The 27,545-nt window shown below is 38.5% G+C and overlaps 1 protein-coding gene across 1 annotated transcript; it reads left to right on the top strand.

Moving 5' to 3' along the window:
• The first annotated feature begins 58 nt into the window (after positions 1-58).
• Positions 59-27,059, top strand: ZNF510 (zinc finger protein 510). Its single transcript, XM_048218356.2, has 6 exons — positions 59-197; positions 2,467-2,616; positions 3,503-3,561; positions 19,300-19,426; positions 19,716-19,811; positions 22,001-27,059. Exons 1-6 carry the CDS (start codon positions 128-130, stop codon positions 23,695-23,697), a joined length of 2,199 nt encoding a protein of 732 aa, XP_048074313.2. The 5' UTR covers positions 59-127; the 3' UTR covers positions 23,698-27,059.
• The last annotated feature ends 486 nt before the right edge of the window (positions 27,060-27,545 follow it).

The following is a 27,545-nucleotide window of genomic DNA, read 5'->3' as shown; positions in this document are numbered from 1 at the left end:
CCACGGCGGCTCCAACACACTCCAAATCCGCCAGGAGTCGCGGTGTTTTCATGGGAAATGTAGTCCTGAATGCCCTGGCTCACCGCGCTGCATTCTAGGAACGGATATCCTGGACTTTTCCCTGCGCATGTGCAGTCAACCCCACTTCCCTGCTTCCGCTCTCTCCGGCCGTAGGGGTGCGGCCGGTTTGCCCTCAGGTGAGAGGGGCGGGGGCGGGGGTTCCTGGGCCTCAGCGCGCCTGGCGGGGGCGGGGTGGGCTTATGGCCAGAGGAAGGGACCCAGATGTCTCGGGAACTCCCCGCTCTCCCCAAGGCGGGAGCCCCGCCGCTGATGCCGGAGCCGGGCGAGAATCTAGATTTGGCAAAGGCGGTTGGGGACGGGGCCGAGCCCCGCGGGCTCCAGGGGCCCAGATGGGACGAGTGCTTCAGGAAGATGTTCCCTGTGGACTGGAGTGCGGGCGCTGACTGCAGCCGGCCCTGGGAAGATCTCGAGCTGGCGGCGGGAGGGTAGTGCACGTGTAGGATATTGGATATTGACCGTGAACCTGGCATAAAGCGCGCCCTGGCCTTGAGCTTAAAAGCCAGAAAGATCAGGTAATTCCTCCTTTGTCACTTGGGCATAAGTCAGGTTCTCATCTGAAAATAAGGATATTAGTAAAAACTTGGAGGCATTGTTCAGAAAGAGGTAAGTTGTCATCTATAAAGCATTTAACTAAGTGCTAGTGAGTAAGCAGTAATAGGTACAAGGTATAAGCCAACACGTAGTGTTGGCTCCCATCATAATGGAATACACTTTGTTCTTTTTTTATTTAGTATTTAACTTAATCTTTACAGCCACCCTATTTATAGGTATAACCATATAATTTTATTTTTTTAAATTTTATTTTAATTCAACTAATTATCATATAATGTATTGTTAGTTTCAGAGGTGGAGTTTAGTGGTTTGTCAACTGCATACCACACCCAGTGCTCATTACATCATGTGCCCCCCCCTTAATGTCCACCGCCCAGTTACCCCATCGTGCCACCCACCTTCCCTCTAACAACCCTGTTTGTTTCCTGTAGTTAAGAGTCTCTAATGGTTTGTCTCCATCTCTGATTTCTTATTTTATTTTTCCCTCCTTTCCCCTGTGATCCTGTTTTGTTTCTTAAATTCTACATATGAGTGAAATCATACAATAATTGTCTTTTTCTGAGTTACTTCGCTTAGCATAATACCCTCTACTTCCATCCATGTCATTGGAAATGGCAAGATTTCATCCTTTTTGATGGTTGAGTTATAGTCCATTGTGTGTGTGTGTGTACACACCACATTTGCTTTATCCATTCATCTGTTGATGGACATCTGGGCTCTTTGCATAGTATTAACCATATAATTTAAAGAAAAGAAAAAAGAAAAGAAAAGGAGAGAGAGAGAGAGGAAAGAAAGAAAAAGAAAGAAAATGGACTCAAAAGAATGACATTACAGATTGAAGGTCAAAAAGGTGAGGCAGCCAGGATGTAAATACAGCTATACTTTGCTCCCAGGTTCAGCTATTCCTAATATCCTGCCTACCTAAAACCCAGCATTGCAGCCTTCACAGCACTAGTAGAGTGACGTCCCCACCCCCCCATATTCTCAGGACTATGATTGTAGAGTCAACATGAGCCAAATGTCACTCTGTGGCAGGTGTGTCTATTCCAGGGTTTCTGGCATGTCTCCGCAGCGGGGTAAGACTGAGCCTCCTGGCACTTGCTGTGCTGTCTAAGCTGTCTCTGTCTTCTGAAGTCACAGTCTGATATTGCAGTGCAGTGTTGTCTAGGAGATAAGGTGAGCCACATATGTAATTTTAAATATTCTAGTAGCCACATTAAAAACTAAAATGCGTGGGGTGCCTGGGTGGCTCAGTCGGTTAAGCCTCTGCCTTTGGCTCAGATCATGATCTCAGGGTCCTGTGATCGAGTCCCGCATCAGGCTACCTGCTCAGCGGGGCGCCTGCTTCTCCTCTTCCCCTCCCCTTGCTTGTGCTCTCTCTGTCAAATAAATAAATAAAATCTTAAAAAAAACCCAAAAAACTAAAACATGAGAAGTTAGTTTTAAGAACATGCTGTTTATCTCAATATATACAAAACATTATTCAACATGTGGTAGCCACATTTCAAATGTTAAATAGTGGGATGTGGCTAGTGGCTACAGTAATGGGTGAGCATTCTAATGAATTTTTGAGGCCCTACACCAGTGCTTCCAAACCAGGATGATTTTGCTCTCCAGAAGACTTTCGGAACTGGCTGGAGATGATTTGGGTTGTCACAACAAAGGAGGAGTGCTACTAGTGTCTGGTGGGTAAAGGCCAGAAATGCTAGACATCCTACAATGCACAGGACAGGCCCCACGTGACAAAGAATTATGCAGCCCGAAATGTCAGCATTGCTGAAGTTGAGAAACTTTGCTCTCGAAAGTTTCAACTAAAAGGAATTTGTTTCCTAGGCCTAAGTCTCAACGTCTGGAACAAAGTAGCTCTTGTGTGGGAGACAGGAGAGGAGCCCCGGGTACAGGAGTCCCACCGGGAAGAAGAGCTCATCCGACAGGAACCACCCTCACCAGAGCCTCAGAACATGCGGAAGAACCCAGAAAAGAGTGGGTCCTAATTTGCTCCGCCAGAAGCAGTTCTTAATTACCTTGTCCAGAAAGAGCCGGACTTGGTGATGTCACCTGGACCAGCTTGCAGAAGGTGGTGAGCTGGGATTGAAAGAGATGGGTGACTATCAGGCCATACAGGAAAAGCCACAGCCAGAGCCAAGGAAATTCAGTCTCAGTCCTTCTTAAACAGCTCCCCCATTTTCCTCATTTTTCCCTCTTTCCAGATGCTGAGCCACTCTCACATTGTCTATCACAAGTGGCATCTAGAGCTAGGCGGAGGCTTCCTTTATCCTGAACATACAGAATTGTAAAATGACAGTAATGGAGGGGATTTCTATCTCTGACTTTTTTGAAACTTTAAAAAAAAATGGAGCTTGAGGTGTGTGTCCCCTGGTCACCGAGGACAGAGCTAGGAGCAAAGCACAGTGCAGTTCATTCTATCACACATAAGTCGCTAGAAGTGTCTCATCAAAAGTCTTACCAAAAGAACAAAATGGTTTTAAAATATTTTGGCACTAAGGATCTTTTTTTCCGCAGTTTTCTGTTGATTTTCTAACTCAAAGTATAAATAATAGGATATTAATATTACCCTCTTCTAATTTTTTGTTAGTTAGAGGGGGACATACATTTTAAAAATTAATAGGAAATAAGTTATAGTCACCAGTGAAAAACAGCAGGATTATTTCCACGTGATCATATTAGAGATGTATTACATATTCTGGGAGTGCTGTCTCTATGTGGTGCTTCCTGCCCCTTCTCCAGGGTCAACAGAACATTTTTCCATAGGGAGGCCTTTTCCCCAGCTGGTGCGGTGAGATTTTTAGGCAACTGGTGGAAGCTCACCAGACCTCTCATAATTGCATTCCTCTTTCCTTATCCCCAGCATATCTGTCACAGTTCTCTGTACTCTCCCAACAACAGCAGAAAATGAACACATCTCAGGTGAGTTATTTGTATACACCTTTTTTCATAATGGATTTTATAGGTGGTTGATTAACATAGAAAAGTAGAAATTGAAATGGATCAAAACCATTCAAGGAACGTAGAGAAAAGCAGGTGAGTAGTACAGCACAGTTGGCAGGTGGATAGATGCAGTCCTGTGAAGTTACAGATTTTCCAAAGGGCAGGTGCGGATTTCTTCCTGGCCTTTCTGATAGCCATGGCAGAGAGTCAGACAATATTTGTTTCAGGATTTGCATTGATGAGAATCTTAAACCTTCCTCATGGAATCTACAGTCACGAAAGTCAGGGAGAATGTCTTTGTTGGTCTTCAGGTAGGTGAAGATCTTTCCAGTAACAACCTGGAAATCATTGTAAAATGTTGTTTCCACTTTGTCCTCCGTGGAAGTAAGGGGCGCATTGCCAGAGTAGGGCTTTCGTTAATACAGTTATCCATGTAAATAAAACAGAAGTAGTAGACCTTTTTCTGATCATTCTGAAAGATCCAGAGATAATACTTAGACTAACTGGAGGTCAGCATGAATAGCTGGTACATTCATGTCCTGAAAATAGCTCTGTGTAAATATTTCTCTCAATACCTGTCTTGAACAAGTTGTTCAGCAGAGAGCTTAAAGTTCTGTTCTCTAGCAAATGCTACCACACTTTCCATTCACATTGTAGTCTACTGCATGACACTTTGGTGTCTCTTCTCATATGCCTGTGACCGGCACTCACCAGTGACCTAACTACAGTCAAGTCCAGTGGGTCTTGCCTTGTCCTTACCTCACAGACCTGTCTGCAGTGCCTGACTCTGCCCCTACTCTGTCCTTCTGGAAGGTCTCCTGTGTTAGTGTCTGTGATGGCCTCTGCTGCCATCCTGCCTGTTTCTTTCATGGAGTCATCTTTCTTTTGCCCTTTCACGTGCCTCATCACAAGTTTCTGTTCCTTCTCACTATTCTTCTAGATGGTCCTCTTGACTCATTTCATCCCCACTCTGATTTCAACAGTGATGTTTTTCCTAGTTCCCACAAGTGTGGCTCTGCAGCCCACTGGGACCAATAGCACTTTTTTAAAAATTTTTGTTTATTTTTTTTGTTTTGTTTTGTTTTGTTTTGTTTTTTGAAAGAGCATGCAAGCAGGGGGAGAAGTAGAGTGAGAGGGAGAGAGAATCCCAAGCAGACTCCCAGCTGAGTGTGGGACCCTACATGGGGCTTGATCTCATGACCCTGAGATCATGACCAGAGCTGAAATCAAGAGTTAGACACTTAACCAACTAAGCCACCCAGATGCCCCACCAACAGCACTTTTTATGATGATGAAAACAATCGTATCTGCATTGTCCCAAATGATGGCCACTACCCATGTATGCCTGTTGAGCACTTGAAATGCAGCTAGTGTGACTGAGGAACCGAATTGTTAATTTGTTTTAAATAGTTACACGTGGCTAGTAGCTGTCGTGTTGGACATAGTTGACTCAACATCTCTGTGTAGGTATCTAAAAGGCATCTCCCGCTCAACTGACTCAAAGTAAAAGTTAACATTTACAGTCCTTCCCAAACTAATTTCCCTCATCTTTCCCTATTAGCTGATACGTCCCCAGTCAGCCAGACACCCAAGCCACAAAAGTGCAGTACATCCTGGCTTCTCTTGTCCTCACTGTCTCAACTCCTGGCACATCTGGTGTGTAACCATGTCTTCCTGCTTTTCCTGTTTGTCAAAGATAACAGCAATTTTATATGGTCAAACCTAATGTATTTTAAATGCATTCCTCTACTTTATTCCTCCTACTGCTATCTCATGGTCTCGCACCTGAACTGCTGGAATAGCTTCTTTACTAACCTGCCCACTTCTTTCTTCACCTACTGAAGCACATATTCCACGTGGGTAGTTCATATAAATGTTAGTGAGGTAATGTCTCGTCCATGTGTAAATCACCTCAGTGACTTGGCACCCCACACCATAAAATGCCCAGTTCCTCAGAATAACATTCAGGCTTTGCAGACATTACCCCTTCCGCCGTCTTTTTTTTTTTTTTTAACTTTATTGGTGCTCTCACGTTTTTGACAACTGTTTATTGAGCAGCCAAGATGTTCCAAGGAAGTGACATGCGCTTTACTTAAAGTTTAAACAATACAGATGGTTTTCCTTCCAAATATTGTTCACAATCTAGTGGAGAATGCGACATTAAAAAATTGACTATGTAACTTTATTGTACAGCAAACCAAACTTCATTTAGTTTTTTAAACACATCCTCCTATTCCTGACTACATCGTATCATCTTCTCATTGTCTTCTCTGGATTGACCTTTAGAACCGCATCCTCATTCCGTTCACCTGAGGCTATGAACTGAATTATGCCCCCCCCAAATTCATATGTTGAATCCCTAACCCCCAGTGTGACTGTATTTAGAAATAGAGCTTTTAGGTGGGAATGAAGTTAAGTCATGAAGGTAGGATAGTAATCTAATAGGGTTAATGGTCTTTTAAGAAAAGGAAGAGAGAGAGAGAGACAGAGATCTGTCTCTGTTTCTCCATACACAGGCACCAGGCAAAGGGCATGTGAGGACACAGCAAGAAGTGGCCATCTGTAAGCCAGGAAGAGAATATCACCAGAACCCACCCATGCTGATACTCTCATCTTGGACTTCTGGCCTCTAGAACCGTGAGGAAAGAAATGTCTGCTATTTAAGCCACCCAGTCTATGGCATTTTGTTACGGCAGCCTGTACAACTAAAACACCTGGCTCTTTTCTTTCTTTTTCTTTGTTTTCATTTATTTTTAATTGTGGTAAAATCCAGATAACATAAAATTTATCATAGCCATTTTTTAACTGTACAGATCAGTAATGTTAAGTACATTCATATTGCTATGCACCCAATCTACAGAATTCTTCATCTTGCAGAACTAGAGCTCTATACCCATGAAACAACCACTCTCCATTCCTCCTGCCAGTCAGTCTCTGGCAACCACTATTCTACTTTCTGTCTGTTAATTTCCCTACTAGTATATGTGGAATCATATGGTATTTGTCTTTTTGTGACTGGCTTATTTCACTTAATATAAAGTCCTCAAAGTTGATGCATGTTTTAGCATGTATCAGAATTTCCTTCCTTCGTAGGCTGAATAATACGGCATTGTGTGTATATACTACGTTTTATTTGTCCCTTCATCAGGTGATAGACACTTAAGTTGCTTCCACCTTTTGGTTATGGCAAATAATGCTGCTATGAACATAGGTATGCAGATACCTCTTCGAGACACTGCCAGTCTAATGGATATATATACCCGGAAGTGGAATTGCTGGATCATGTGGTACTTCTATGTTTAATTTTTTGAGGAGCCACCATTCCATTCCACAATAGCTGCACCATTTTACATTCCCACCAGCAGTGCACAGGGATTCCAGTCACTCCATATCCTCACCAGCACTTGCTCTTGTATTGATAGTGACCGTTCTAATGGATGTGAGGTCTGGCTCTTTACTTTTGACCTGTCACGAGTCAGCTTTGGTTTCCTCATGCAGGAAACAATACGATTTTCTTGTCCTCAGCTTCTCTGGTTGAGATTGCTCATCAAACTGTTTTTGAATAAAAGAGTATTCCCTCTTTATATGGAACTGGGCCACTGAAAGAATTTGGATTTCTATCTTTCTCGGAAAAACATCTCATTTCTCACAAGGCAGAGCCCAAGTGGTTACTATCTTTTGTCCTAGAAACCTATGCATACTTGTTCTACGCATGACAAAAAGTCCTGTTCTTCTGAATGAAGGACTCTCCAAGAAGTTTTCCTGACGCCCTTGTCTTGTGTTTTCTCTAGAATGTTGTCAATTAGCCCCCTCCTCTTTAAGACCGGATCATCTCCAGACTGTATGCTTTTAAGAAGGACTAAATTCTTGTGGGCAAGCACAATCCGCTTGGGGAAGATAATATATAGGAGGTGCTGGGAATAATGCGGAGATTTCTTCCTCATACGTGGTAAACAAGTTCTAATTAAAGGCATTAGCTGATTAATCGATCTTTGGAGCTGTATTGGCATCAGGGTTTGTAATTTGTCACAGAAAGGACAGATTGATGTCGTAGGCTTAGTTGGTCAAAGGTGGGTAGTTGAAAAGGATCGTGTCAGTCCTGAAGAATGGGTGGGATTTTAATTGGGGCAGAGTAGAGGGAGGTTACTGCATTTTGAGGGAACAACATGAAGGCCTAAACAAAGCATCCAAGGTCCAGTAAGAATCTTTGCATATTACACTTTGGAATTCTTCCTAGAGAATAATAAGAGATAGAGATTGAGATAAATGTTGGAACTAGACTAGGTGTATTATTAGTTTGCTAGGGCTTTCATAATAAAGTACCACAGACTGGGTGACTTACACAACAAATTTATTTTCTCACAGTGTGAAGGCTGAAAGTCCCAAATCAGGGAATGGACAGGGTTGGTTCCTTCTGAGGGCTGTGAGGGAAGAATCTGTTCCAGGCCTCTTTTCTTTGCTTATGGAGGGCTTTTTCCCTGTGTCTTCACCCCATCTTCCCCCTGTACAAATTGGGTTAGGGCCCACCCTAACAACCTCAATGTATGCATTTTGTGTCAGACAAAAAGCATATAACACTAGAAGTCCTTAGATGCCATCTTTAAGGGTTTGGTTTCATCTGAGTTCTGACATAGAACATGGGGAAGAAATTCATGCAATAAAATCAGTTTTCCTTTTAATTTGGAAGTACGAACAGAATGTGAAAGGGGTGAAGTAAGACAAGACGACTCTGGAGTTTTTCTTGGCACAGGGCAGAACGATGATGATCCCTGTTCCAGAAGTGTGTGAGAGCTGAGACTGTGCACAATTTAGTGTATTTCTAAGTCATTTGTGTGTGTGCGTGTGTGTGTGTGTGTGCGTAGTTGTTAATCAGCCTTCCTCCTTTTTGCTAATTTTAAGGGCTCTTTAATTATTAAAGAATTAACCCTTTTTCTGACGTGTGACCTATATTTCCATGTTTTGTTATTTGTCGTTGGACACAGTTTTTCTGCCAGACGAGGTTCTTTCATTTTTACTAGTGACATTTTGGGAAATTTTTAACTTATGGAAAGATACAAAGGGATAATGTAAGAGACATGTTCCTGCCTTCCAAAATTATTAAGTATAAAATTTTGTTAATTTTTCTCTTGTATGCACTCTTTCTTTTTTCCTTTTTATTTATTTCTTTAACTGAGGTACAGTTTTAATACTAGTGAAATGCATTCTTAAGTATGAACTGGGTGGATTTTTACATGTATATACACATACGTACAGACGTAATTTACCACTCAGATTAAGATGAAGAACACTTCCATCACTCCTAGAGTTTCCCTCCTTCCGATTTCTAGGTAGTAACTACTGCTCTGCTCTGTAGAGACAACTACTATTCTAATATCACATGTCAAAAAAAAATAGAATAACTTCATTTTTGAACATCATGTAAACGGAATCATATAATCTGTACTCTTACAGGGAAGGGGAGGTCTGGCTTGTCTCTCTGTATATAACATTGAGATCATCAGTCTTGCTGTGTTTCACTACTTCCTTTGTATTGCTATGCAGAATTTCATTATATGACTGTATGGTGATTTATTTGTTTGCTCTCATGTGCTGGTGAGTTTTTTCACTTGTATTTTCCCATTTGGGGACTGTTATGAATAAAGCTGCTGTGAACATTCCTTTGTGTCTGTTGGTCTATCTTCACTTCCCTTGGTTATACCTAGAAATAGAACGGCTGATCCATAGACTAAGCATCTGTTCAGCTTTATCATATACCACAATTAGCTTTCTAAAGTGGTCGAACCAATTTATGCTGCCAGTGTTCGGGCTGTACCAAGTTCTCACCAACACTTGCTACAGTCAGGCTTTTTGATCTAAGTCATCCTGGTGGGTGTATAGTGGTCTCTCATTGAAATTAATAATCAGCTTTTCTGTAATAAATACTAACTTCAGTACCATTATTTGTGTTTTGACCATGTAGATATTCTTTTATGTAAAGTAGTTCTCTTAGTTAGAATCCTTGCTTTTATATTATTGATTAGTCAATTTTTTCTGTATTATCAATACAATTCATTTGTCAGATGTGTATGTTGCAACTGTTTTTGGATTCTGTGGCTTAGCTTTTTTTTTTTTTGAGTAATGTCTTTTGGTAAACCAAGTTCTTAAATTTCATAAAGGTCACTATCAATGTTTTCTTTAAAGATAGTTCTTTGTGTGTCTCTTTGAAAGATCTTTCTCTTCTCTAAGATCACACAAGTATTCTCCTGTGTTCTTAGCAGATGCTTGATTATTTGAGCTTGATCCACCTAGAATGGTTTCTGTGTATGGTATAAGTAAGTGTCAAGATTCACATTTCCATGTGGATAGCCAGTTGCACTAGCACTGTTTGTCGAAAAGACCATCCTCTGTCCGCTGAATTAAAACAGGGCCTCTGTTGGCAATCAAGTGACCATATATATATGTAGGTCCATATCTAGACTATGTATTCTCTTCCTTTGATCCAATTATTTTTTTCCTAGTACTTCAATGTCATAATTACTGTTGCATTACACTAAGTCATGAAATACGGTAGTGTAAAGTCTTTAAAGTTTTACTTCTTCAAAAAATTTATTGGTTAATTTATAGTCCTTTGTATTTTCATAGAAATTTCATCGGTTTCCACAGGAATTCTGGTTGTGTAGTTTTTCAAAGTAGAGGTGAAGTCTTTGACATGTTTCATTAGATTTATTTCTATGTGTTTGATTTATTTTGTTTTAGTATTTTTTTAAGATTTTATTTATTGAGAGTGTGCACATGTGCCTGAGCTGGTGGAGGAGCAGAGGGAGAGAGAGAACCGCAAGCAGACTCTGTGCTGAGCCCAGAGCCTGACACGGGGCTCAGTCTCATGACCCTGGGATCATGACCTGAGCCTAAATCAAGACTTGGATGCTCAACCAACTGAGCTACCCAGGCCTCCCTGTTTTGACCCTATTATAAATAATATTGTTTTTTACGTTTCATTTTCTAATTTATCGTTGGTTTATTAAAAAACTGGATTTTTTAATACTGATCTTTTACCAAGCCATTTTGTTAAGTTCACTTATTCTAGTAATTTATTTGTAGATTCTTTGTTTTTGTTTTTTTTTTTCCAAAGATTGATTGATTGATTTTAGAGAAAGAAAGAGAGAGCATGAGCAGGAAGGGCGGAGGGAGAGAGAGAATCTCAAGCAGACTCCATGCTGAGCCTGACTTGGGGCTTGATCTCACAACCATGAGATCACAACCTGAGCCAAAACTAAGGGTCGGACACCACCCAAGTTCCCCTGTAGATTCTTGGATTTTAAATATGCACAATCATGTCTTTTGCAAGTAAAGACATTTTTACTTATTCCTTTCCAATCTTTATGTCTTTAATTTCTTTTTAAGCCTTATTCTTGTCTTTCTAGTACAAGGTTGAATACAAGTGATGATAATAGAAATCCTTTTCTTATACATCACCTGAAGGAGAAAGTACTCAATATTTCACCATTGAGTCTGGATTTAACTAGGATTTTTATACACACTGTTTGTTAGAATAAGGAGGTTTTGTTTTTGGTTTCCTCTGAATTTTTAATTGTACATGGATGTTATACTTTGTGAAGTGCTTTTTCTACATCTAGTGAGATAATAATATAATTTTCTTCCTTAATTCTGTTAAAGGGGTGAATTATATTGACTGATTTATCAATGTTTAACTAATTCCCACCTGGTCATAAAATACTATCATTTAATATGTCTCTGGATTCAATTTGTTAAATTTCAGTTAATATTTTTGAATGTGCATTAGTGGAGAGATAATTGGCCCAAACTTTTCCTTTCATGTAATGTCTCGGTCAGGTTTTGGCATCAATATTATGCTCTCATAAAATGAGGTGGGAAGTGTGTCCTCATTTTCTGTTCTCTGGAGGTTTAAGATTGTTGTTAATTCTTCCTTAAATGTTTGAGAAAATATACCGATAAAGCGGCCTGGCCTTGGGATTTCTTCGTAGCTGGTTTTTAATAATAAATTCAATTTCTTTAATAGATACAAGAAAATCTGAATAATCCTATTTTTAGTGTCCTTTTTTAGTTTTATGAAGATATAATTCACATACCATACAATTCATACATCTAAAGTATACAATTCAGTGTTGTACAGTCATCACAATCAATTTTAGAATATTTTCATCACATAAAAAAAAACCCAAAAACCTCTGTACCATTAGCCATCACCCCCCTAATCCCAACATACCCCACCCCAGCCAAAGGCATCCACTAACTTTGTCACTAGAGAGGTGTCTCGTTTGCACATTTAAAATAAATGAAATTGTACAATATGTGGACTTTGTGACTGTTTCTTTCACTTAGCATAATGTTTTCAACGTTTCATTGTAAGGATATACAACATTGTGTGTATCCATTCATTGGCTGATGGACATTTGGGTTGTTTCTGTCTTCTGGCTGTTGTGAATAGTGCTGTTAACATTCAAGACATATGTACACGTATACAAGTTATGTTTTTCCTTTCCAATTTTGATGTCTTTCTTTTTCTTTCCTATTTGCTTGGGCTAGAACTTCTAGTATAATAAATGGAATTGGATACAGCAGGCATCTTTATCATATTTTTTTTTATTTTTGGAAGAAAACATCCTGTCTTTTAGCGTTGTGTATGATGTTAGCTATGGGTTTATCATAAGTACTTTTTTCCCCTAGTAAACTCTACTCCCAACATGGGGCTCTTAAACTCACAACCCTGAGATCAAGAGTCGCATGCTAGTGACTGAGCCAGCCAGATGCCCTGCAAGTGCTTTTTATTGTGTTGAGAAAGTTCCCTTTTATCCCTATTTTGTTGAGTGATTTTTTTTATTATTATGAAAGGGTACTGGATTTTGTCAAATGCTTCTATGTATCAACTGAGATGATCATGTGGTTTTATTTCCTTCATTCTATTACTGTAGTATGTTACATAGATTGATTTAATTTGGTGAACCACCTTCACATTCCTGGGATAAATCCTACTTGGTCATGGTGTATAATCATTTTAATATACTGCTATTCTGTTCGCTAGTATTTTGTTGAGTTTTGCATCTATATTCATAAAGAATATTGGTCTTTAGTCCTCTTGTGATTTCTTTGGCTTTAGTTCAAAGTAACTCAGAATAAGTTAAGAAGTGTTCCCTTTTCTATTTTTTGGAAGAGTTAGAGAAGGATTTGTATTAATTCTTCTTAAACATTTGGTATAATTCGTCGATGAAGCCATCTGGTCCTAAGCTTTTCTTTATTGGGAGGTTTTTAATTATTCAGTCTCCTTCTATGGATCTGTTCAGATTTTCTGTTTCTTTTTGAGTCAACTTTAATAGTTTGTATGTTTCTAGGAATTTGTCGTTTTCCTCTAGGTTATCTAATTTGTCGGTGTACGGTTGTTAATAGTACCTCTAATAATCCTTTTTGTTTCTGAAATGTCAGTAGTAATGTCCCCCACTTTCATTTCTTATTTTAGTAAATTTGAGTGTTTTTTCTTGCTCTACCTAAAGGTTCACCAATTCCGTTGATTTTTCAAAGAACCAGCTTTGTTTAGTTGATTCTGTTGTTTTTCTGTTCTTTATCTTGTTTTTTGTTTGCTCTAATCTCTATTACTTCTTTCCTTCTGCTAGTTTTGCGTTTAGTTCACACTTCTTTTTTCTAGTTCCATAAGGTGTACAATTAGGTTATCGATTTGAGATCCTTTTAAATGTGCTACAGCTATGAATTTCCCTATGAGCACTGCAAGCTGTATCTCATAAGTTTTGGTGTATGTTGTGTTTTCATTTTCATTTGTGTCAAAGTATTTTGTAATTCCCTTGTTAGTATTCTTTGATGTTTTGGGGGTTTATTTAGAGTGTGTTGTTTCATTTTCCCATATTTTTGAACTTTCCAGTTTCCCTTCTCATTGATTCCTTGTTTCATTTTATTTTGGTCATAGGAGGTACTTTATATAATTTTAACTTTTAAAATGAATTGAGACTTGTTTTGTGGCCTAATGTATAACCTGTCCTGGAGAGTGTTCCATATGTACTTGAGAAGAATGTGTATGCTGTGGGTGTTGGCCTGAGTGTTCTTGTAGATACCTATTTTTGTATCCGTCTTGGTCTAGTTGATATAGTATTGTTTAAGTGTGCTTTTCCCATATTGGTCTTCTATTTAGTAGTCCTATCCATTATGAAAGTGGGGCTTTAAAATCTCTGTTATTGTTGAATCGCTTGTCTTTTTAATTCTTTCAGTTTTTGCTTCATGTGTTTGTATTTTAGGTATATGTATGTTTATAATTGTTATATCATCTTCATGTATTGACACTTTTACCATTATAAAATGTCCTTATTCTCTATTTTTGCCTTAAAATCTATTTTCTCTAGTCCTACTATAGGCAGTCCAGGGCTTTGTTGGTTACTGCTTACATAGTATATTTTTCACCAGTCTTACTTTCAAGCTATTGTGTCTTTAAATGAGAGGTGCCTGGGTGGCTCAGTCGGTTAAGTGGCTGCCTTCGGTTCTGGTCATGATCCCAGAGTCCTGGGATCGAGCCCCATATGGGGCTCCCTGCTCAATGGGGAGTCTGCTTTTCCCTTTCCCTCTGCCCCTCCCCCTGCTTGTGTTCTCTCACTTGCTGTTTCTCTCAAATAAATAAAATCTTTAAAAAAAATGTAAAGTGTGCCTAGCAGACAGGATGCAATTGAATAATGTTTTTTTAATCCATTCTGCCAGTCTTTGCCTTCTAATTTAAGTTTTTAGCCACTAACATTTAATGTGGTTACTGATGAGTAGCAGGTATGTCTTCCATTTAGACATTTCTTTTCAGTATGCAATAAGTCCTTTTTGTTTTTCAACTTCACTATTACTTCTTTTCTTTTGAATTAATATTTCCTAGTGTACCATTTTAATTACCTTGTGCCTTTACCGCATTTTTTCTATTAGTGGTTACCTTGTTGATTACTTTTAACATCTTAACTGTGACGGTCTTGTTCAGATGAATATCAACTTAATTTCAAAAATATTCTAAAACTTTCCTCCTCTATAGTTCCATCCCCTTCTGCTTTGTGCTGTTAGTATCTAAGTTACCTTTTTATACATTGTGTGAGATCTCTAATTACTGGTTTATGCAGTTTTCTTGAAATCATATAGGAGAAAAATAAATACAAAAAAAAATACACTTGCAGTGCCTTTTGTATATTCACCTGTGTAGTAACTTTTACCTACATCGTTTTCTTTATTCTTGTGGATTTGAGTTATTATCTAATGTATTCTCATTACAACCTGAATGACTTCTCTGTTAATATTTCTTATATGGTAGGTGTACTATTGGCAGACTTTCCCAGTCCTTGTTTATTTGGGAATGTCATAATTTCTTCTTCACTGTTGCTGAATTTTGAAGTCTTGATTGATAGGCCTTCCTTTCAGCATTGTAAATATGTCATACCCCTGCCTTCTGATCTCCCTGGTTCCTGATGACAAATCAACTGCTGACTTTATTTTGGAGCCTTTAGAAGTGATAAGACACTTCCCTTTTGCTGCTTTCAAGATTCACTGTTTTTCTGCCCCTTCTGTTCTCTCCCCCTCCTATTCCTCTCATGTGGATGTTGCTATATTTGGATGTTTGCTTGTGTCCCACAGGTCACTGAGGCTTTTTGTTCATTTTCCCTATTTTTACTTTCTGTCCTCAGATTGTATCATCTCATTAGGTCTATATTCAAAATTGGCCGATTCTCGTACATGTTCAGATCTGCTATTGAGACCTCTAGGGAATTTACAATTATTGTACTTTAATATTTCAAGTTTTCAAATTCCATAATTTCAGAATTTCAGTTTGCTCTTTCATCAACTATATATTATTTTTGTCTATTTATATTCTTTATTTACATTGCACGTTCTCATTTATTTTAGTTCTTTAGATATGGTGTTCTTTAGTTATTTGTATATATTTAAAACAGTTTTTTGAAAGTCTTTGTCTAGGGGCGCCTGGGTGGCTCAGTTGGTTAAGCATCTGCCTTCAGCTCAGGTCATGATCCTAGGGTCCTGCAATAGAGCCTGGTGTCAGGCTCCCTGCTCAGTGAGGAGTCTCTTCTCCCTCTCTCTCTGTGCCCCCTCCACTCGTGCTCTCTCTCTCAAATAAATAAATAAAATCTTTTTAAAAAGTATTTATCTAGTAATTCCAATGTTTGGACTTCCTCAGAGACAGTTTCTCTGTCATATATAGTTTTGAAACTTTTTCATTTATTTGTATGTCTTAAATTTTTGTTGAAAACTAGACATTTAAAATATAATGTGTTAATTTATCATCAGAATACCACTCCACCACAGCTGTCATTTGTTTAGTGACTCTGTTGAATGGATTCTGTACAACCTATATTCTTTGTTGTGTGGACATCCCCACACCATTGGTTAAATAGTCAGCTAATAGTTGGACAATGATTTCCGTAAGTGCTTGTAACCAGTAAGGCTCCAATCTTTGCTAAGATGCTCCATGTATAGGTTGGGGCATGCCTTCAACAGTTAGCTTGGCATTTTACTATCTTGAGTTCACCTTCGCTTTTCTTTCACAGAGCCCCAAGGTTAATGAGAGGCAAGTTTAGTACCTTCTCAGATTTTTCCTGAATAAGCACATAGCCCAGGGCATGTGTGCCACCTTCTAGATTCCCAGAGAGATGTCTGAGCTTTGCAAAGCCCTTTCTGTATATATCTTGCTCCAACTTCTCCTAAGCTTTTTAATTAGGCTGTTGTTTCCTTTAACTGTTACAAACTGCCTGAGGCAGCCATGATGGTAAAGAATATCCCATGGGGTTTTTTCTTTCTTAACTAATGTCATGCCCCCAGAGAAAATTCTATTTGCAGTAGGTGAGCTTTGACTTATGAATGGGATGTTCAGGGAGCTACCAAACCAGTGAAATAATGACAGTTCTCTGGGGCTTATCTTCCAATTTAACCTCAGTTTTAGGCACTAAGAACTTGCATGTCACCATTTAGATATTTTATTACCTAGGAGAGACAGGGCAGATGGGTCCGGGTAGCATTTGGTAGGGTCTGCTACTGCTGTCCCCTTACTGCAAGGGGGTACCACCAGTGGCCTCAAGTTATTTGTTTTATTGAGCTTTGCCTAAATAAGTGATATAGATCTGAGTGGATTTAGCAGTGACTTTTCTTCCCCTAGACTAGCCGGTACCACATGGCACAGGAAGGGACTTCCCCGAAATTCTCCCCAGTCCTTTCTGTGCACAGACTGGGTTCTTAGAGAAAATGTCACAAAAGGGTAGAAATCACACTATGTCTGTGACACACACCTCCTTCTCAGGGACTTCACACTCTAACATTTGTGCACATGTGGCCTTTATCAGGTTGTTAAAATTTTTCTAGCTTTATCTTTCTATCATCTTATATGAAGTTTGGTAGCATGTGGTCCAGTAAGCAAACAAATGGGTCCTGATTCTCCCTACAGATGCCTCTCTTTGTCCTGATTTCAAACTGCTTATTTGTTAAGCAATTTCATTTCTCTGATGAATAAAAGAAAAAAGAGGACCTTAATTTTCAATCTGCCTAGCTTTGTTCTTGTTGTAAGGATGTTAGTATTGCTCTTTTCAGCTTTCTACGTCTCTGAGCTAAAATCCCAAAGCCACACTGTATGTTTGTAATCTTTTCTAATTTGGTGAGACAGACTTACTGTCTTTATTTTTAATATGCAAACTGCACTAGAAAATAATTGGTTATGATTATGTTATCCTATATGTTTCAGTTACTCAAATTGGTTATTTATGTCTTCTAAACCTTCTATATCAGTGGTCAGCAAACCTCATCTGTAAATGTCAGGTGGTAGGCTTTGTGGGAGATACGGTCTCTTTGGAAATACTGAACTCTACGGTTGTGCTGTAGCAGCAATAGGTAATCCATACACAGATGAACGGGACTGTGTTCCAACGAGACCTTACTTACAAAACAAAACAAACAAACAAAAAAACCCAGCAAGCCAGATTTTCCCCCTTGGCTGTTGCTGACCACTTTCTAAATCTCTATTGGTTTTTCAGTCCGCTTGCCCTGTGAGTTGAGAGTTGTGTTAAAATTACTTATACTTTTATAAAACTACTTATAATTATGGATCCATCTGTCTCATTTTCTATCAACTTTTGTTACACATAATTGATTCTCACTATTTGCAATGGTTATTGTCTCTAACATCAACATGAACGTTAAATTAGCAAATACTGAGTCATTGCTCCTAGGGGAAATACAGTGTTAAGTTCCTTTGAGTTTCTAGTCAAAACATTTTGGTCAGCCATTCAGCATATCACCTTGTATTATGTGTGTTTCTGTTTAAAAGTACCTTATTTAATATATTGTTTCATGAACAAGAACTAATGGCCAAGAGCGCCATAATTAATGCTGAAACAAAGTTTATCTAACACAGTTGGTCTCCCTAAGACATATCACAGCCTTGCACTCAGGAACACTAGACAGCATTTCTGCATTACACAGGTGGGGGAACACAAGAAAAATCACAAAAATGCAAAGAGTGTGCTAAATAGTCTGCAAAAAGAGCATTTTGCAAAGCATTATCTTGTTCCACTCCAGCTAGGAAAATGTGGTGGACACTCAAATCTTTTATCTTTCTGGAAGTGTCCATAAATACTGCAAAATCATGAGTATTGAGGTTTGAAGTATATTTTAGTGAGGTGAATTTGCAGATACAGGATCTGTGAATAATGAAAATTGACTGTATTTGGAAGGTAAGTTTTCAAAGGCATACCACCTTATGTTTTTTATATTTTCTGTTAAAAGGATCATAAGTAGTTAATATATTTTATCATATTTTCTTACCTTTATTGTTTTTTATGGCTCATAATTATGTATATTTTTTCTTCCTGTTATTTTCAATCTACATATATTCCTTTCTGTTAATTGTGTTTTCTTTGTTGCTTTTATGCTGTTAGTCTTTCTTTTAATTGATTGGTTAGTCCAAAAGTTGGCAAAATTTGTCTGCAATGGATCAGATAGTAAATGTTTTCAATTTTGATTGTCATAAGGTCTCTGATAGAATTAGTAGGCTCTGCTGTTATAGCACAAAAGCTACCATGAACTGGGGCGCCTGGGTGGCTCAGTCGTTATGCGTCTGCCTTCGGCTCAGGGCGTGATCCCGGCGTTCTGGGATCGAGCCCCACATCAGGCTTCTCCGCTGGGAGCCTGCTTCTTCCTCTCCCACTCCCCCTGCTTGTGTTCCCTCTCTCGCTGGCTGTCTCTCTCTGTCAAATAAATAAATAAAATCTTTAAAAAAAAAAAAAAGCTACCATGAACAATACAGAATGATTGGGTATGTGTGGTTATGTTGCAGGAAAACTTTATTTATTAAAAAAGTGGTAAGCTAGATTTGGTAGGTAATAATTTGCTGACCCCTACCCTAGAATATGCTCAGGGTAGTATATTGGGGTGTTTGATAAAAATTGTAGGAAATTTATCATTTTTGCTTAAAAATTTTTTTTAAAACAAAGTTTAATATACTTAAAATATGTGCATAGAACTCATAAATACATAAAAATTAAGTTAGAAATATTTTTACTCATTGAATGCTTCCACATTATAAGTTAAAGTTAGATTCAAAATACGCATCTTTTGTATTCATTTGTTTTAAATTCTTTACAGTAAACATAAGAATTGTTTTTAGGGGTATTTTCTATGTCACCTAATTCTGAACCCTTCAGATTGAGCAGAAATGTCCTGTTGCAGGCATCAGTGTCATTCAAGGACGTGACTGTGGAATTCACCCAAGAGGAGTGGCAGCAAATGGGTCCTATTCAGAGGACACTGTACAGAGATGTGATGCTGGAGAACTACAACAACCTGGTGTCAGTGGGTGAGCAGACAAGTCTAACCCTCATCACAGCATATAGAAGGCATTTCCTTTTCATGCACCAATACATATGAATATTTTATATAGATTTTAATGTTATTGAGGCATGTCATTCAGGAGTATAAAATTAACTAGGCGCTTTTGAAGAATAAAAGAAGTGTTTTGTCAATGCCCCATGATAAGTTCAAATCAGGATCTTCAGGGTGCTGCTTCTGAAGCTGTATCTTTTTACACTTTGGAAACTAAAAAGCTCATCATCCATCCTAAATACTCCCTTGTTCCCTGTGTACAGGGAACTGCATTTTCAAACCAGCAGTAATCGTCAAGTTGGAGCAAGGAGAGGAGCCTTGGTTCTTAGAGGAAAAATTCTCAAACCAGAGCCACCAAGGTGAGTTCCTGAGCACTAGCAGACAGAATTCTCTTGGGGTATTTAAGACTCCAGAAGGTCAGTTTGGCATTAAACACCTTTGTATTTGAAGACTTTTCTGTTAGGCTCAAAGGCACAAAAAGCACCAGTCAGAAGAAAATGATTAATAAACTTGACTACATTAAATTGAGGACTGTGTTACAAAAGATACCATTAAAAGGATGAGAAGACAAGCCATAGAGAAGCAGAATATGAATATAGTACAAGTAACCTAGAAAGAATAAGTACCCTGAAAGTGTAAAAACTTCCACAAGTCAGTGTAGGAAAAGGTGACAATCCATTTGAAAAATAAGCAAAACACCAAACAGGAACTTTTAAATAATCATTAAATCTTTGAAAATGTGTTCGGTCTCTCATTAGCTTTCACAGAATGCAAAAAGTAAATACAAAGTGAGATGAGAGACACATGGTATGATGTCACATTAACGAATTTGGGAAAGCCAAGTCCTGATCAGGATGTGAAACAGTAAAGAATCTTACTTACTGATGGAAAATGTAAGCTGGTAAAACCACTGCATAATCAGGAGGATGTTATCAAATCAGGTTAAAGTTTTACATAATTTGTAAGCAAGGAATTCCTTTCCTAACTATATACCCTACAGAAAGGCATGATTATATTCCCTAGGGTGAATATAACAGTATTTACTTAGGGTAGTATTGTTTGTTTTTGTTAAAAATTGGGCTCATCAGCAGTAGAATGAAGAAAGAGTTGTATTCCTTAAGGATAATTAGCTCCATAATCTTAAGCAAAAGAAACCAAACAATATAAATATGCATGTGTGGTTACTTTTATATGTAAATGTCAGAAATGCAAAACTCAATTACATTTTTAGGAATTCATATATGGGTGGTAAAACCGCACACACAAAAAATCAAGGAAACAATTATATAAATATTAGGAGAGTAGTGAATGGGCAGAGATAAATAGGGATTTTTGCAGAGCCATTTTTTTTCTGTTTCTTGACATGGTTTCCTTTTTTTTTTTTTTTTTTCCTAATTCAAGTTAGTTAACACACAGTATAGTATTGGTTTCAGGTTGACAAGGTTTCTAATATTAGTTTTCACTCTGTACTGTTTAACTGTTCATGTAAGTTTTATGCAGATACAAGTTTTGTTTCATACTTAGGAGAGTGAAGAGATGAACCAAAAATAGCAGATGGTATTTACATCTGCTCAAACGACAGCCATCTAGAATGCATAAATGATTTGGACCTTTCTTAAATGCCATCTTTGCAGCAATGCCTTCCATGATACCCCATTTAAAATCACACCCCCCGGGGCACCTCACTGGCTGAGTCAGTAGAGCATGCAGCTCTTGATCTCAGGGTCATGAGTTCAAGCCCCACATTGGGCATAGAGCTTACATGCATACATAAAATACATATACCCCTCATATCAAATTGAAATGTGGAAATTTAGGATGAGGTGGTCAGGTTCACTTACCATTCAATTTTGATAAAATAAAGGTACCACAGCAGGAATTGAGCAGTGAATCTAATTCAGTTGCAAGAATAGATTTTCCTTTTATCAGTTTTACGCTTGTTTGTATTACTGTGACTTATGGATAGGTTAGATCCTGAGCTATAAACTTCTTCATTTAATCATGAGGGAAGTTGTACTATCAATTTTGATTTGATGTTGAAGAATTGAATGGAAATAAGGGATATCAAATTGAAAGTAGTAGACTCTTGAGTATTCTATCAGTATAGCCTAGATAGGGTAGGACTATAATATATTTCCTCAAAGCAAACTCTTCCCCTGTTGGGCCTTGTCCATCAGTGTTCATTATCTCCTAATTCTTCTGTTACTGTACTTAAGTTTATATAGTCCCACTGTGTTCACCCCATTATCTGGTTTTCTTGTCCCCTAAAATAACCATTAGACTTTTTACGTCTAATTTCTATTCTTTCTTCACCCCGGTAGGAAAATGCAATTTATCACAATCCAAAAATGCAGATATGTAATTATTACCAATTTCCTCTCTCATTTTCACTATTTCAATATTGTTTCTTAAAGGAGGGTGAGGAACACACACACAAAAATTATTTAATCTTGGAAAACCAAAAAATGAAATGCAATATAGACTATATATGTCCCACCCGTAAGAAATGTAAGGTTCATAAGATATTTTCAATTTATCTCTGTTTTAGAAGATTACGGAGATGACCTGATGAAGAAGAACAAGAAAATCCAAGATAAACAGTTGCAGGAAATAATATTCATCGATAATAAACCATTGACTGGAGAGGAAGAGGAAGTTTTGGGAAAACAGTTTAATCTGCACCTAGCCCCTGTTTCAACAAAAATATCCTGTAAATATGACTCATGGGGAGTAAATTTGCAAAATATTTCCCAGTTTATCATTAATAATAGAACCTATTCAACAAAAAAACCAAATTGCTATAGTGTATGTGAAAATTTGTCTTTTAAAATTAAGTTTGAGAGAACTCATACTGGAGAGGAGTTTCGTGAATGTAATAAAAATGGGAAAGCTCTCAGTTATAAGGAAAATCTTCCTGAGAATCATAAGTGTCAAACTTTGGAGCAAGCTTTTACATATAATGAAATTGGAAAAGCCTTCTATAATGAGGCTGCTTGTGTTACACATAAGAGTATTCACACAAGAGAAAAATCCTATAAAGATGCTGAATTTAGGGGGAAAAGTGAAAAAACAGCTATCTTTGACTATAAAAGAACTGGGATAGGGGAGAAACACTCTCTTCTTAACCAATGTGGGAAATCCTTCTGTGGGAAATCAGCTGTTAAGGAACACAATAAATTTAACATGGCTGTGAAACATAATGGATGTAATGCAAGTGGAAATAATTTCAACAAGAAGTCACACCTCACTCAACTTCAGAGAATTGCCACGGAAGAGAACCCATTGGTATGTAATGACAGAACACAAACTGGGGATAAAACTTTTGAATGTCATGAAAATAGGAAATCCTGCCAGATGTCAGCCCACAAAGTTCGCCAGAGAACTCACTCTGAGATAAAACCCTATAAATGTAATGAATGTGGTAAATCGTTCTTTCAAAAAGGACATCTCATTCAACATCAGAGAACTCACACAGGAGAGAAACCATTTGAATGTAATGAATGTGGAAAAACTTTCTCCCAGAAGTCGCACCTCAGTACACATCGGAGAATTCACACAGCAGAGAAACCCTACAAGTGTAATGAATGTGGGAAAACATTTGTCCAGAAGTCAACCCTCAGGGGACATCAAAGAATTCATACAGGAGAGAAACCCTATAAATGTAGTGAATGTGGGAAAACTTTTGTTCAGAAGTCAACCCTCAGAGATCATCATAGAATTCACACAGGGGAGAAATCCTTTCAGTGTAATGAATGTGGGAAAACTTTTGGTCAGAAGTCAAACCTCAGAATACATCAGAGAACTCACAGTGGTGAGAAAACATATCAATGTAATGAATGTGAAAAATCCTTCTGGCGAAAAGACCATCTCATTCAACATCAGAAAACACACACAGGAGAGAAACCATTTAAATGTAATGAATGTGGGAAAACTTTTGCCCGGACATCAACCCTTAGAGTGCATCAGAGGATTCATACTGGGGAGAAACCATTTAAATGTAATGAATGTGGGAAAAATTTTGTCCGGAAGGCAATCCTTAGTGATCATCAGAGAATTCATACAGGGGAGAAACCTTTTCAGTGTAACAAATGTGGGAAAACTTTTGGCCAGAAATCAAACCTCAGAATACATCAGAGAATTCACAGTGGGGAGAAAGCTTATGAATGTAATGAATTTGGAAAATTGTATAAGAAGTCAACTTTAAATGTTCGCCAGAGAGTTCAGGGAGGAGGAAAACCCTATTGATATAACAACTGTGGAAAATTCTTATGGCTGAATGGCTGAAAGACTAAGTCATTTGACTCCAGAAAACCCACACAGGAGAGAAACCATATAAATACGAATGCCGGGAGAATTTTATCCAAAAAGCAACCCTGAAAGTATATCAGAGTATACACAGACTGATATTTCTTTCAAGGTACTATGGAGAGCCCTTTTGAATGAAGCCATGCCCTTTAGATAACACACAAAATTTCCTGGTCTCTCTTTCCTCTGAGTAGGTCTTTGGGACTATGGATGCTCATGTTTTATGCCACATCCATTTGTGACAAAAGACCCCACTGACAAACTACTAGGATGCCGTCAGAATAAAATGGAGATGACCCAGGACAACTTTGAGTATCGTACTTTAGCATGGCAGCACAGCTTTTACAAGGTAAATATGTGAAACAAAATTCTCATTCACATCTTTACCTTTTGAACATTTTGTGATCAAGCAGTAAGCTTGTATTCTATTGAGCTCTTACATGTTTACATCTGTTTCCTTTTGAACATAATTTAGCCATCCCTCTGCTGGGGAGGTAGAAGGTTAGTATATAAACCAAGCTTACATCAGTCAGTGGGGATAACACTTCTTAAAGGGTTGGTGTGAGGAGTCCCTCAAAGATCATCAGAGAATTCATTTTAAAAAAATCTCTTTTCAATGTAATGAAATAGATGATACCACCTCTTATAGGGCTTTCTATGAACCTAAAAGATTGGAAGATTTTTGGTTGAAATGTGAGCACACCTGTGCAAGTAAAGTAAATGCTGCTTTAATGTCATGAAGCCACTCTCCCTTCACACACTTTGTTGTACCTCCGTATGCCCCAATATCAGCTGTTTTAGGGGAAGGAAAGCTTCTTGTCTCCACTGGGGAGCCATGACCATTGGAACCCACCCAAGTATTTTGGGGAACTTTTAGGGAGGAGAGGGGCTCAAACTTGTATGGCTTTATGGGATACAGGTGCCCAAGTCAACATCTTACCACTTTACATGGAAGTACGGAGTATCTAGATTTAGAAAATAATGTTAGGGCAGGGGTTACAGTAGGCAAGGGAAATGAATGTGACCCTGTGAATAAATGGGGCCCTTTAAGCCAGCGCGGTATACTGTGGTTACTTCTAAATCTGAAAGTGTAGTAGGAATGTGTTATGTGCTGTACTTCCCCTTTCCATAATTCAGAAGGGATTCTCCCAGTCAGGAAGAGTTGTGTGTAAAGAAGATATCTCAGGTCCCGCAGGCCTTAATGACCACTTTGTGCTTCAGTCTCTGTGACTAGGCGTTCTCTTGATTGGCATTTCTGACAAGAGATGCCCTTGATGTGGGGGAGAAGGGTGGTTTGACTTGATACCCCAACAAGGCTATCAAGTATACTCCTTTTGTAAAGCAGCTGTTAGCTTACTCTTGGGCTCAGCTGGCTGACAAAATATAAAGGACAGAAGCCTCACGTGTAAGATGCACATGGTACATTTAAGAATACAGCTGTCCTGGTCCCAGCAGTATCTCAGCTGTATATCAGATTGTAGCAGCTGTCCCTTACAGAGGAAACCTATCCCCCACTCTGCCGCCTGAAGCAAAGCTGCTGGCTCAGTAGGGCCCTTAATTCGTAGAAGTTACTCTGATGGGGCCTGGGTCAGTGGCAGGCTAGTAGGAATCACCGGACACTGACTATCTAGTCTCAGTGCCATTATACGGACCCCAACATTGATGTGGCTGCTCCTCGCAAAGGGCAGGACACAAGGGTGTTCTCAACATGGCAGGTGCTCCGTTTGAAACTTGCAGCGTTTGTATTGACTCTGGTTCTTACTGTGCCTAGGTTTTTGACACACTGGTAGTAAAACTGCAGGCTGACAAAAGCACTCTGTGGTGCTGTTAACTGTGGGGGGAAGTGAGCTGCTACGCACATCTGAGTTGTTGAACGAGATGCCCTATTCTGTGATAATACTGACTGGACTCAAGCTGCTGAGCAAGCCTTCGCTATCGTGATTGCCAGCATTGCTGCCTGGATCCATATCACACTGCCAGAGCCAAATGTTCACCATCGTAACTGCATACAAAGTAGAAGTCTCTGTATACCCAGTGTTTCTTTTTATGTCATTTGATGTAAGAATCTACATTTTTCCCCTCTGTATTAATACTCAATTCCACATACCATTTGATAATTCACCCCTTTCCTACTGATTTTAAATATGTTCACATACTAAATTGTCATTCATAAAGACTGCTCTTGACCCATTCTCTACATTCTGTTAGCAACATATCCTCCTTTTGGAATCAGGGCTGGCATATACCTTATATAAGCCAAAATATTCTATCTTTGTAGCCTAATACTGAATTTTTCACTGATGAGTGTTTCAATCAGGAAAAGATAAATACTTTCTAGGACTTTAGAAATGGAACATCACACACTAGAGCTGCCAGTGCTCTTGCCAAGATGCATCTGCAAAAAAGATAATAACTAGTTAGTGCTGTATTCCCAAAAAATAATCAAGAGTTATTGTTTGCTCTGTTTTAATAATAGGTGGTAATATAAAGTCATTCTTTCTTAAAACTTTTTCTCAGTTTCTTAAGATATTTAGAATCCTCTCCCTCATACCCCTTTTTATATACAATCTTTTAGAATTATGATTGGGTTTGCTATTAAGTTCAAGGTCATCTACCCACTAGAATGAAGTTAATTCACCCAAGTAGTCTGCGTCAGTCATTGGAAGTCCAGGTGACAGAGTGCCATGATTGGGCACTTAGGCTTTATCTGCTGTCCCCCTACTGGGGTAGGCCCACAGAACCCCTCTCTGTATAATCATACATTAGCAGCTAGAGACCATGGTCTATGCTATACCCATGAATGCTTCCTTCTCCCTGCCTGGCTGATCTCCTTTTCAGGTAATGGGCTTTTATTCCAACAGACGGATGCCACATCTAGAGACCCTGGAAGAGTCCTTTTTCTGTCTGCCTGCCTACTGAGGGTCTTTATGCTAATTTTAAAAAGCCTCCATTGAGGACAGGATTTTTATGTTTTGTTCATAATGCATCCCAAGCAAATGAAACAGACCCTCTACATATTAGGCACTCAGAAATACTTGCTGGAGGTGGAATTGTCAAAGTAAAATCTGAACATATTTTCTTTTGATACTACAAATGATCTTTTATGATTATTCATCATTTATTAAAATAGTTAAGGAAAATTATTGCTGTGAGCACCACTCAAAGACTTGTGTTTTGGATATTTTAAAAAGTTGCTAAAAGAAACGTGTTCTTAATATTCAGAAGTATACAGTACTGTTCTTCAAATATTTGTCACCCAAAATAAAATTTATTTTCAATAAACTAGAATCCCCAATCCAAAATTATGCCTACATATCAATTCTTTTTTTTTTAATGATTTTTTTATTATGTTAGTCACCATACAGTACATCCCCGGTTTCTGATATAAAGTTCGATGATTCATTAGTTGCATATAACACCCAGTGCACCATGCAATATGTGCCCTCCTTACTACCCATCACCGGTCTATCCCATTCCCCCACCCCCCGCCCCTCTGAGGCCCTCAGTTTGTTTCTCGTAGTCCATAGTCTCTCATGTTTCATTCCCCCTTCTGATCACCCCCCCCTTTCTTTATCCCTTTCTTCCCCTACCGATCATCCTATTTCTTCTACATATCAATTCTTATTAACTTTGTAGAGTGCAGGCATTTTTCTTTTCTCCTTTCTCCTCTCTCTCTCTCTCCCTCCCTCCCTCCCTTTTTGGCTTTGCTTTCATGCAAATACTTTATAACTACTAATCCAAGCAATTTTGCAAAACAATAGTAATAGTAAATCAGATTTTCAAGACCA

The sequence above is a fragment of the Ursus arctos genome, unplaced genomic scaffold (assembly GCF_023065955.2).
Source record: "Ursus arctos isolate Adak ecotype North America unplaced genomic scaffold, UrsArc2.0 scaffold_33, whole genome shotgun sequence".
In the NCBI taxonomy this organism is placed as follows: domain Eukaryota; kingdom Metazoa; phylum Chordata; class Mammalia; order Carnivora; family Ursidae; genus Ursus; species Ursus arctos.
The sequence above is the reverse complement of the archived record's forward strand: the minus strand, read 5'-3'. Positions and strand labels throughout refer to the sequence as shown.